At 35.8% G+C, this 13,653-nt stretch overlaps 1 protein-coding gene across 1 annotated transcript in view; it reads right to left on the bottom strand.

Annotated features, from left to right (window-relative positions):
• The window catches only part of ADAM10 (ADAM metallopeptidase domain 10), a 134,679-nt gene that overhangs the window by 22,663 nt on the left and 98,363 nt on the right, over nucleotides 1-13,653 (bottom strand). Inside the window, exon 9 of the mRNA XM_032864849.1 lies at nucleotides 5,960-6,123. Within this exon, the coding sequence (XP_032720740.1) occupies nucleotides 5,960-6,123 (164 nt within the window). The remainder of the gene's footprint in view (nucleotides 1-5,959; nucleotides 6,124-13,653) is intronic.

Below are 13,653 nucleotides of genomic sequence, written 5' to 3'. Positions count from 1 at the left end.
ATTCTGTTTTTTTTGTTTTGTTTTGTTTTTTAACTAATATTGACATCAAACATGGGGCTCAAACTCATAACTAGAAGATCAACTAGCTTCTAACTGAACCAGCCAGGTGCCCCCTGAAGCAACTATTAAACGTAAGACCTCTCCTATCACATTTATTCTCCCTGGTACCTCTTGCTGTTCCCCTGAACCTAGATTCAGCATTTAACAACTCTTGATTACTCTCCAATACTACCTTGCTTTATGTTTTCATTCTATAGAATTCAATTTGCTTTAGGATAATGTATGACACTAGATTTATTCTCAGCATTAGAATTTTAGAAAAAGAAAAAAATCCCAATATTGTATAACTTGATATTATCACAAAATATTTTCAATTCAATAAATATTAGAATGTGTCCGATATTATATGAGGAACTAAAAATATAAAAATATGAGTTTAAGCATTGTTCCTAGCCCTCAAAGGCTTATATTCTATTTAAAAGAGATAGCATATTTTGATATCCCTGGCTAGTCTGACTCTCTGCCCCATAAATCTATTACAGATATCACTAACTGGGGGGGCCTGACTGGCTCAGTTGACAGAATATGTAACTCTTGATCTCAGGGTCGTGAGTTCAAGCCCCACATTAGGAAAAGCACTTGGTTGGTTGCTTACTCACATGCATACATACATAAACAAACAAACAGATATCACTGATCAGTTATTACTTTACTAGCCAGAGGATATTGTAATAGATAATCATCAATGGCATGGAGGGAGAAGAGGTTATAAACAAGCATGCCAATTATTCATATTTGTCATACTCAGAACAGGGGATAAACAAGCATACGGGTAAGCAAAATATAAGACAGGATATAAAGCCTACTTGACTATATCCCCCAAAAAGTCCTGACAGTTCAAATGGTTTCACAAAGAAACTCTACATTTGACAAGAAAACAAAAATTTTTCTCTGACTATAAAAACAATACATACTCTTTTAGAAAATTTAGAAGATAAATTTCAATCATACTCAAGCATGCATAATAACTACTATTAACATTTTGGTCTACTTCCTACCTGACTTGTACGTAGTTATATCATATTTTAATACAAAATTTGAATTATACCACTTGTACAGTTATATACATGATTTCCTTCAGTTTAACTGAATAAGGCAAACACTGATTTTTAAATGATTGCAGAGCAATCCAGGATACTTTCCCACTGTGGGGCCATTTAGGCTGCTTAAAACTTTTTGCTATAAATAAATAAAACTGTAATAGATACTTTAATGCACATAAATCTTTGACAGATTCTGCATTTTTCTTTTATAAAGTTGGATTCCCAAGGATAGAGTTTCTGAGTTACAAGGTCAAACATTTTAAGGGTCTTGATACATAATGACAAATGAATGACAAAAGGGCTCTATCAATTTACATTATGTAACATGGATCAAGATTTCAGTAGGCAAAGGTGAGAAGGAATTGGCTTCCTGGCAAAAAGAAAATTTTAAAGGACTGTAAGTAACTTAATTTGATAGGAGAGGACAGTTAACAATGGAAATATACTTAAACCCAAAAGATGGAAAACCCTGGGGCGCCTGGGTGGCTCAGTGGGTTAAAGCCTCTGCCTTCGGCTCGAGTCATGATCCCAAAGTCCTGGGATCGAGCCCCGCATCGGGCTCTCTGCTCAGCAGGCAGCCTGCTTCCTCCTCTCTCTCTGCCTGCCTCTCTGCCTACTTGTGATCTCTGTCTGTCAAATAAATAAATAAAATCTTAAAAAAAAAAAAAGATGGAAAAACCCTAAATGCTAAGATAAGGAAACTGTATGAGCAATACCAGCAGGTATGGGAAATAAGGTTGTAAACCGAAGTGACATGATCAAAACAATCAGAACTATAACCTAGACAAAGATTAATTTGGTAACACCAAGCACATACTGTAACTTTCATACTAAGAGACAGAAACTTGTCTCATTTATTATTACAACCTCCCAAGACAGAGCTTATAAAGTGGCTAACAACAGGTGTACAAAAAAGATTTGGGATAGGATAAATAAACACAAGCAAAAGTGTGAACCATCAAGAGAGAAAGTAACAATGACATAGTACAGATGTACAACAGGAAAGATAAAGACAGACTTCAGATAAAGATGTCAAGGGAGATGGGCTCAGGAATTTATAGTCCTGGCTGCTCTTAGTAAATTTAAAAGTAATTTAATAGTAAGCACTACTGTGTATATGCATGGTAGTGCGAATAATATGAACAAAGGAATGGGGTGTGATTGAGCATGGCAGAGTCTTTAAAAGTAGTCTGGTATGAGAGGAAAACATAACAGGGTAAGCAAAGAACGTGAACCAATTATCCATTAAACAAAAAGCCATAAGTAATATAAAATTATTACATTAAAAAAAATTTCTGGCAGTTGGATAAGGAATAGATTAGACAGAAGTAAAAAGAGAACAGATTAGATTCCCTACTCCAAGTGTGGTCTACAGACCAGGGGCAGCTACAGCAACACCTGGGAATGTAAAAACTGGGGTGCATGGGTGACTTAGCTGGTCAAGCATCTGACTCTTGAGCTCAGCTCAGGTCTTGATCTCAGGGTCGTGAGCTCAAGCCTCACACTGAAGCCTACCTAAAAAAAAAAATGCAGAAACTTGTCTCCCCTCCTCATGGAATCTGTATTTCAAGATCCTTGGTAATTTACAAGCACATTAAAATACGGGAGGCCCTACATCACTCAGCATCAGGGAAATACAAATCAAAACCACAATGAGATCCCACCTCACACCAGTTAGAATGGCTAATATTAACAAGTCAGGAAACAACCAATGTTGATTAGGATGAGGAAAAAGGGGACCCCTCCTACACTACTGGCGGGAATGCAAGCTGGTACAGCCACTTGGAAAACAGTATGGAAGTTCCTCAAAAATGTTGAAAATAGAGCTACCCTATAACCCAGCAATTGCACTACTGGGTATTTACCCCAAAGACACAAACATAGTGATCCAAAGGGGCACCTGCACCCCAATGTTTATAGCAGCAATGTCCACAACAGTCAAACTATGGAAAGAGCCCAGACCCCAGATGTCCATCAACAGAAGAATGGATAAAGAAAATGTATGTATGTATGTGTATGTGTGTGTGTGTGTGTATGTATATATATATATATATATATATATATATATATATATATATATATACACGTATATATGTACACACACACACACACACAAATGGAATACTACTCAGCAATCAGAAAAATGAAATCTTGCCATTTGCAACGACATGGATGGAACTAGAGGGTATTAAGCTAAGTGATATAAGTCAATCAAAGAAGGACAATTATCATATGATTTCATGCATATGTGGAATTTAAGAAATAAAACACAGGATCATATGGGAAGGGAGGAAAAAATGAAACAAGATGAAATCAGAGAGGGAGACAAACCATAAGAGATTCTTAATCACAAGAAACAAACAGAGGGCTGCTGAAGGGGAGAGGGGTGAAGGAATGGGGTACTTGGGTGATGGACACTAAGGAGAGCACATGATGTAATAAGCACTGGGTATAAGACTGATGAATCACAAACCTGTACCTCTGAAACCAATACTACATTATATGTTAATTTAAAAAAATAAATAACATGTAAATTAAAGAAAAAAATTGGGGAGGCCTTAGCCTAAATGACAGAGGAGTAGCTGAAGAGTACTATAACACCCCGAGTAAGGGTTGGAATCAAGGGGACTGAGAGAGAAAAGAGAACATTTACTTGCCTTTGGAAAAAAAAATTAACCATAAGCAATAGTTCTCTGCTCATCTCTACAATTTCAATTACTCTCTTAAGAACAGATGCCTGGGTGGATCAGTCAGTTAAACCTCTGCCTTTGGCTCAGGTCATGATCCTTGGGTCCTGGGATCAAGCCCCACATCAGACTCAGCAGGGAGTCTGCTTCTCCCTACCCTTTGCTCATGCTCACTCTCTCTCAAATAAAGAAAGAAAGAAAGAAAGAAAGAAAGAAAGCAGATCACGTATTTCCTGCAAAGAGAAACCGCTTTCAAAGTTTTGAACCTCTAATGAGAAAAAAAATGTATCAAGCTCAAGAACAAAAGCAGTCAAGAAGCAGAAAGATTAAACATATTTTAAATAGTTTATCTAAGAGTATTAATAATCTATCAATTTCTGATAGGGATTTAGAAGAAGAAAGATTTGTTATTTAGTGAGATGGCACTTCCATTTTACAAACTAGGAGAAAATTAGAGAAGTGCATTTGAGGATTTTAAGCTCCAACTATATAATTTTCTTTTAAACTCAAGAAAATTTCCATTTTTACAAGTGATATGGTTCAAGTAAAACGAATTTACATAGTTGTAAAATAATATTTTCCCAAATTCATTATTTAATAAGCCCTACCAAAATCATAATACTATCTTTCAGTATTTTGTATTTCTGTGTGCATTAATCTTTAGGTCACTTGAAAATCAATATGATGGACTGAGTACTAAATGACACCAAGGAATTGTTAATTTTGTCAGATATCATAACTATATTACAGTCATGTAAGAAAATGTCTAATTTTTTAAGGATGTATACTGAAATATGTTAAGGATGAGTAAATTTGCTTCTAATCCCTTACAGAAAGAAAGAAACACAGAGAAAGGAGGTATGGCAACATCTTGGTCACTGTTGAATCTGAATCAGAAGTTGGTAAACCAGAGCCATAGCCCATTTTTATATGGCCCAAGCTAAGAATGGTTTTCCATATTTAAAGGATTGTAAATACAACAAAGAAAAATATGCAACAGAGGTCAAATGTTACCCTCCAAATCTAGCATGTTTACTAGCACAGTCTTTATAGAAAAAATTTACTGACCCCTGTTCTAGATAATGGGCATGTAAGAATTTACTGCACTATTTTTCTCTACTTTTGTATATGTTCACACTGAAAAAATTTAAAATATCAATCCACAATAGAGAAAGAAAAATCTAACAAACTCCAATAATGCTTTAACAGAAACCAAGCAAAAAAACCCGAAAAAACAAAACAAAACAAAACAAAAAACACTCTATAGTTTGCTAACATTCGAATGTCCTTTTTTTTTTTTTTTAAGATTTTATTTATTTATTTGACAGAGTGAGAGATCACAAGTAGGCAGAGAGGCAGGCAGAGAGAGGGGGAAGCAGGCTCCCCATTGAGCAGAGAGCCCGATGTGGGGCTTGATCCCAGGACCCGGAGATCATGACCCGAGCCGAAGGCAGACGCTTTAACCCACTGAGCCACCCACAGGCACCCCTCAAAATGTAATTTAAACAATGAAAAGTGAGGGGAGCCTGGGTGGCTCAGTTGGTTGATCATCCCATTCTTGATTTCAGCTCAGGTCACCATCTTAGGGTCAGGAGCTCGAGTCCCAAGTCCATACTGTGGGTGGAGCCTGTTTAAGATTCTCTCCATCTGTCTCTGCCCCTCCCCTTGCTCATGGGCACTGTTCTAGGACCAGCAGACAGAGAAGTGAATGAAACAGACAAAATTCCTTGCCTTCACAGACTCCTGCATTGTTATGCTTCCTTTTCTTATTTGACTTGCAAATATTCTATCTTCCTTCCTTTCAGTAGTGTCAAGTACATTCCTATGTTCCAATATATAAAAACTAAACAGTCAACTATATACTTCAGTTAAAAAAAATAACCAAAAAAACTAGAGGCGCATGGGTGGCTCAGGAGGTTAAGCCTCTGCCTTAGGCTCAGGTCATGATCTCAGATCATCGGCCTGGGATAGAGCCCCACATCGGGCTCTCTGCTCAGCGGGGAACCTGCTTCCCCCCACCTCTCTGCCTGCCTCTATGCCTACTTGTGATGTCAAATAAATAAACAAAATCTTAAAAAAAAACCTAAATATCCATATGTACTTGTAAATAAATCACTCAATATAAAATTCAATAATCTTTACAAAATCTAATGATTAGGCAATACTTACTGGAGATCCAAAGTTATGTCCAACTTCATGAGCAAAAGTAATGTGAGAGACTTTGGGGGGTACATGAGACCCATAGTTCTGAACAGTAATAATTCCAGTGTTTAAGGACTTCTTCTTACCATCTGAATACAGCTTACTTTTTTCACATATTCCTCCAGAGCTTCCTAATTCAGAACAAAAGAAGGCCAAATTAGCATCTATTCACCCCCGAATATAACTTTCTAACATATACTACATTAAATTAAAACATTTTATATATTCCACATATATTAAATACTCAAAAGTTTCTTTAGGCCAAGATTAGTAAGTCATTTCAAATAACTTTTAATGGTACATATAAAGAAACTCCCAGGACTTAGTATAAGGCCCTTAAGAAAATGTTCTTCATAATCAAAATATTCCCTGATTTTTACTCCCATTAATTTAGCAAAAGTTTCTGTTAAATTTGAATATACCCATATTTACGCTATCAAAGCCTATATCTTCTTGTTAAAACAAACAAACAAACAAACATTTAATTTAAATGAAAGTTGAACAAAATATTCTCAAGTAGATTCTGAAAAAGTCACATCTACAAATAACAGCAGTGATGCACAGGAGTACATGATTCATTATCTTTAGAGGCAATATACAACATATTTTTTAAAAAAGAAAATAATCAGTGGTTGCCAGGGGCTGGCAAGGAAATAGGGGGATAGAGAGAGATTTGTAAAAGGGTACAATTTCCACTTATAAAATGAGTAAGGTCTATGCATCTAATGTATAACACGATGACTATAGTTGCTAACACTGTATTGTATAAAGGAATTTGCAAAGAGAGTAAAACTGAAACACTCTCACCAAAAATAAATACTATATGCGGTGATAGATGTCACCGCATCTATAGGGGGGAATCCTTTCACAATGTACATGAATATCAAATCATTATGTTGTATACTTGAAGCATTTTACAATTTTGTCAGTTATACCTCAATAAAGCTGTGGGGCAAAAGAAAAGAAGTATGTCCAGTGGGCAAAAAAAGGGGATTGAGAGGGAAAGAAGGATAGAAGATGGACAGAAGGGGAAGAAAGCAAATGTGGAAAAATGTTGACTGATTAACCTATCATGAGTTCACTATACTATTCCTGCAACTTTTCAGCAAGTTTGAATTTTTTTTCAAAATAAGTTCAAAAATTGAATTATGACTTTCCAATGTATCTTGAGAATGCTTTCAAATTTTAAAAGAAAACCTGTAATACTACTTCTATTATACATATTAAATAACTTTGTAGTTCACCTGTTGCATAATAGTAACTTGCCAAAATAGCCTAGCAGCAAAATGAAAGTACTTGTAAATCTAAAGGCAGTTAATAATAAGAAATTAGAAAAAGAACAATGGGAAAATCTGAAACTGGCTGGCCAACCCATGTCTGTACGTACACAGTACTGAGAAGAATATAGTTCTTTTAATAACTCTGTTAAAGACTCTTAGTGATAGGGCGCCTGGGTGGCTCAGTGGGTTGGGCTGCTGCCTTCGGCTCAGGTCATGATCTCGGGGGGTCCTGGGATCGAGTCCCGCGTCGGGCTCCCTGCTCAGCAGGGAGCCTGCTTCCCGCCCCCCTCTCTCTGCCTGCCTCTCCATCTACTTGTGATCTCTCTCTGTCAAATAAATAAATAAATCTTTAAAAAAAAAAAAAAAGACTCTTAGTGAGAACTCTTTAGTTTACATTCACATGTAAAGGTTTTCTCTCTTTGATGTTTTTATTAAAAATACAATCAAATGTTAGGATATTCTGATAATCAAATTATTTCAAATTAAGCTTTCTATATGCAAAGTTACAACCAAGTTATTAAACCATTAAAAAACCTAATGTTTAAAATCACTGATAAAGCATATAATAGAAGGCAATTAAAAACAGATTTGCTGGAATGGCATAACACTACAACTGCTGCCCTGTTCATTTTAATATTAGAAAGAAAATTTAACAGGGGACTCCTGGGTGGGCTCAGCTGGTTGAGCATCTGCCTTTGGCTCAGGTCATGATCCAGGGGTCCCAGAATCTAGCCCCATATCAGGCTACCCACTCAGTAGGCAGTCTGCTTCTCCCCCCATTTTGTGCTCTCTTTCTCTTTCTCACTCCCCCCAATAAACAAATAAATAAATAAAATATTTTTAAATAAATTTAACATAAAATTAACATGAATTTGAATTATCATGATTTAGGAAGTGAAAGTAACAAGCTCCACAGAAAAGTAAACTGAAAGACTAAGCCATATGCAGATTTTAACTAGCACAAGATGGAGAACTCTTATGATATTCAGAACTTACTACCTTTTCTACAAAGAAAACTGAACAGAATGAAAACACAGCAAATGACTTATGAATATTTAATATATATTTTTTATGCTACTTCTGCTTTTGGAGATGAATCCTAAGGACTGTATCACTATTTCTGGAAATTAGAAAAGATATGAATAAGCACTCTGTATGTAATAATTATAGTTTTAAACAAATAGTAAATTAATATCCTGCCTTAGTGTCATACGCAAGGTATGTCATACGCCAATTGGTCCAATGCAGTACTGTCAAACTTGAATTAAGCATAGAAGACTTCACACCGTAAATCTTTATCAGTTAAAAAAGAAAAAAATAGCATATATTAAAAATCTGGTAATATATTTTTTCTGTATTTTTAAGGCTTATATAGTTTAAGGGAAGATCAGACATAAATCTGAATGTTCTCTTCCAAAATATGGTCTTTGAAATTTCACATCTTGTTTAACATCCCAGTAAATATTTTTGGTTTTAATGTGTATCTCTTAGAGAAAAGTTTAATATTTGTTACAAACTAATAACATATGTTAAAATAACTCAATCACATGGAAAAAACAAAATACTATACTTAATTTTGTTATGGCTTAATATTTTTTTGGCAGTAGTACACTGATTTTTATTATTTTAATTCCAATACAGTTAACATAGAGTGGTATGTTAATTTCAGGTGTACAATATAGTGGTTCAACAATTCCATACATTACCCAGTGCTAAGTTATGGTTTAATTTTTTACGAAATAATGCAACTAGTTCTGATGTGCCAGAAACTCAGTCAGTGATATCATATATACCTACAGCTAAACCATGGCTCAAGTTCAATAACTGCTTTATATTCTACATGTAAAAATTCTAATACATGTAGTCATCGTTGCAAAACACAAATTGTGAATGAATAATAATGAGAAAGGTAAAAATTTTTTTTTATTTTGAGTTAAAAGCTATTACTGATGGATAGATGGCTCAATAACCAACAAAGAAGTACAATGACATTTTTTTAAATCTACTATACAATCTGAGGGCTAAAGTCACAGAATATCACTCCTAAATTTTAAAACAGACCTTCACCCCAGCCCCCAAATTAGGAAAACTATAGGATAACAATATATATAATACCCTGTCAGAGTCCACAAGCACAGTTTTGATGTGAGCAAGCCTAAACACTTAAAACTTAACATACTGACCATGCAATATTAATCCGAGCAGTAATTTTGAACCAGACAACAGTCCCACTCCCTGACAGGTTGTCAGGAAATATCCTAAGGGCATTTATTTGTCTTTCATGTCTGGAGAGCAGTATTCACAAGTAATAATGAGGGACCAGAGAAGTTAAAGATCCTGCTTGGACCAATCCAGACTACACAAAATGCCAATATTAACTGTCCTCTTGTAGTATGCTAATGATGTAATTCTCCCAGCCTTATAACTAGACTTTTAAACAACATGTTAAGAATTTAATAGGCTATGCCTCTGCCTACGGCTCAGGTCATGATCTCAGGGTCCTGGGATCGAGTCCCACATCGGGCTCTCTGCTTGGCAGGGAGCCTGCTTCCTCCTCTCTCTCTCTCTCTGCCTGCCTCTCTGCCTACTTGTGATCTCTCTCTGTCGAATAAATAAATAAAATCTTTAAAAAAAAAAAAAAGAATTTAATAGGCTATGGGTTATCTTGAAAACATGGAGTTGAGCTCTGTATGTCCTTAAGTCCTAATATGTAAAATCAAACTAAAATTTCTAAACTTAAGAAACTACTGCTAACAATTGAAATGTCTCAAAAAATGTTCTTCACAAATAGAGGAATACCGAATGGTTCAGGATTTACTATGGAGATGAATTCCAGAGACAGCCTTACTCAGTGGCCTGCCCAAATTGAGACTATGTTCATTAGGATAACATTAAGAAGGATAATACATGAAGAACGTACCTTAATATATTTTAAAAAAGAAAATGGCCCCTCTCAAAAGGCATGTTGGAATGGTGTCCCAAATAAAATGCAAAAGATTATCTAATACAAGGAATTTACTTAGTTAAGGAATCAATGCTTCAGTCTCTAAATTAAGTAAGAGGCTACCTACTTAACACAGAACTGTGTTCATACAAAGAAAAGCTTGAAGAAATCTTCCCAGATCTATAATCAATACTGACTTTGTTTAGAAGACCAGATTCCCTTTTTTTGACTCCCTTCTAATCACTGTATAATTTTAAATGATAGCCTCCAAGCAAGCCAAGTTCACTAGTTGTTTCCACTTATTATGGAGTTGGGCAGGAGGTTCTGTTTTCCTGATTAAAAAAAACCAAGGCCGTACCCAACTACAGAATGATATTAAGTAAGAATAAAAAGTAGTGTAAGAAGACTTAAAGACAAAAAACCTACTATTCAAATGTTTCAACTTTCACTGTTTTTCCCAGCTTAACTGAGTCAGTGAAGACCTCAGCCAATAATTTGAGTAATATTGTGAAAATTAACATCACAACAAAACCCTCCAAACCACCATTTATTTATAGTAAAATATCTGTAGAATTAAATGAAACTAAGTTAAATAATACAACAAAATCAAAATTAATTAGGCCAAATAAAAATGAAAAAATTAAGAGAGAGTAACAGATCACAAGCTGAACAGATTAGCTACGAAATGGTAGTTTTTAACAAACGGATAACCACAAAAATTACTAAGATCTATAGGCAGAAACATGCAGTCTATAAAAGGACAAAGAGAGAAGAAATTACAATGAACCCAGTCTCCTAGCTCCCAAACTAGTGTTCTTCCCAAAATGATGTCTAAATATTAAAAAGTAGAACCCTTATAACTCCTCTTTCAAAAAAATGGATTCCAACAATACAAAACCACTGCCAAGATGCTGGAAACATTTCAACTTCTATCAGAAATATCTTGGAGTAAGCTACGATCTTGTAGTATATAATACTCAGCAGAATAACTACCAAACGCACTGAACCTGGAGTCAAAAGGTCTAGACTCTGGGTTCTGTGTGATCCTGGATTGGTCACAAAAATCTCTAAAGCCAAGTTTTCTCATCTGCAGAACAGAGGTAATAATACCTACACCTCAGAAGGGTACTGAAATAATAAAACCAAATATATATTTTTCCTTATAAAAAATTACAATGTAGGGGCGCCTGGGTGGCTCAGTGGGTTGAAGCCTCTGCCTTCGGCTCAGGTCATGATCCCAGGGTCCTGGGATTGAGCCCCGCATCGGGCTCTCTGCTCCGCGGGGAGCCTGCTTCCTCCTCTCTCTCTGCCTGCTTCTCTGCCTACTTGTGATCTCTGTCTGTCAAGTGAATGAATAAAATCTTAAAAAAAAAAAAAAATTACAATGTAGGGTGCCTAGGTGGCTCAGTTGGTTAAGCAGTCTGCCTCAGGCTCAAGGTCATGATCTCAGGGTCCTGGGATAGAGCCCTGTGCTCAGCTCCAGCTCGAGTTCCCTCTGTCTCTTACCTTCCCCCAACTTGTGTGTGTGCTCTCTCTCTCAAATAAATAAAAATCTTTTTAAAAAATACAATGTGGGTCAAATATAAAACTCAGTTCAGGAAGTCCAAGGGCAAAGGGAAAAGAAGAAAACTGTCAATGTTATGTTAAGGCAGGTACCCTATCCTAGAAAAAGCCGGATCAAAAGAACAAAGATCAGGGTGTCTGGGTGGCTCATTCGGTTAAGCACCTACCTTCGGCTCAGGTCATGATCCCGGGGTCCTGGGATGGAGCCCAACACCGGGCTCCCTGCTCAACGGGGAGTCTGCTTCTGCCCCTTCCTCCACCCCTCTCCCCACCTCCCTGCTTGTACTCTCTTGGGCTCTCTAATAAAATATTGGAAAAAAAAGAAAAAAGAACAAAGATCCCTTCTCTTTCCCACTCTGGACTCCATTCTTCTGTCCCTCCCAGTAGCTCTTAGAGAAAGATTTCTAAGAACTGGAGTTGGGGGTTTAACACAGAGTAAAGAAAGAGGTATCAGAAGAAGAACTTGCGACAAAAATACAAGTTATATGTCCCACTTACAATCGAGAACTTTGCCCACTGCTGTTCAGTACAATGAGTAGCATCACAAATGGTGGTTCAAATATCAAAATAACTAGGTAAAAAGACTAATTGTCGTCCAAACCCATTACTGTAGTTTAATCATGAGAAAAACATCAAAAAGACTGTAACAGAGGGGCATCCCACAAGATACTTGGCCAGTACTCCTCATAATTGTCAAAGTCATCAAAAGCAAAGTCCAAGAAACAATAATAGTTAAGAAAAGACTAAAGAGACAAGATAACTAAAGGTAATGTGGTGTCTTGGATGAGTTCCTAGAACAAAAAGGGACCTTAGGTCAAAACTTTAAAAAGTGAATCAACTATGGACTTCAGTTAATAATTTTGTTAATTGTAACAAATGTACCATCGAATGTAAGCTGTTAAAAATTTGCATGGGGGGGGCATATACAGGAATTCTCTATACTATATGCTCAATTCTTCTGTGAATCTAAAACTATCCTAAAAATACAGTTTATTTTTGCATCTACAGACATGAGGCTATCTGAAGCTTTTAAAAAACTGATCAAGCTCCTTCAGGAGTATTATATTCCTAACGAACAGAAGTTTGAAGCTGAAAATGTAAAACAGTTTCTGGTTTGAAATCATCCAATCCCCTGTCCAAAAGCCATTCTGTGAGTAAGTTTCCTTAGAGACAAAAATATGAACATGGTAGTTCTCAAACTTGAATGTGAATCAGAATCACCTGGAAGGCCTGTTCAAACAAAGACTGTTGGGCTCTACACCTAGAGTTTCTGATTCAGTAGACTTGAGTGGCATCCATGAATTTGCATTTCTGCCAAGTTCCCAAGTGATGCTAATGCTGTTAGTCTAAGGTGCACACTTTGAGATATTAATGATAATTTACAATAAAAAAATCAAAAGAATCCTTGAATTTTCACAGTACTTACTAACGAATAAGTAGAAGAAATCATGAACTTTGTAATAAATCATCCAACTTACTCAAGAAGGGGAAAAGAAATATCAGAATATAAAAGTTATAAAACATGTGAAATTATCACAGGAAAGAGTGAGATTACACAATCTGCTGACAATGCAAGTAACACAATACCAGGACAGATCAACATAAGAGACAAATATAAATTTCTAAAAATACTGTACTATGATATATAGTTCATGACATAAATTTGCACCTTAATGACATCATGAAAATGTAGAAGAAAAACAAAAGAAGCTTTGAAAATTGTAAAAGTATTATTCATTGCTGGCTTTCAAAATAAAGCAAGAAATATAAAAACTAAAATATAGTACTACTTAAGATGTTAAAATATACATTACAAATCAAACAATTACTAATTAAAGCACAGGAAAAGAAAAGCTTCCCTTACTGGGCATAAA

Source organism: Lontra canadensis, unplaced genomic scaffold, assembly GCF_010015895.1.
Source record: "Lontra canadensis isolate GAN:19392208 unplaced genomic scaffold, GSC_riverotter_1.0 scaffold28, whole genome shotgun sequence".
NCBI classification, from domain to species: Eukaryota; Metazoa; Chordata; class Mammalia; order Carnivora; family Mustelidae; genus Lontra; species Lontra canadensis.
The sequence above is the reverse complement of the archived record's forward strand: the minus strand, read 5'-3'. Positions and strand labels throughout refer to the sequence as shown.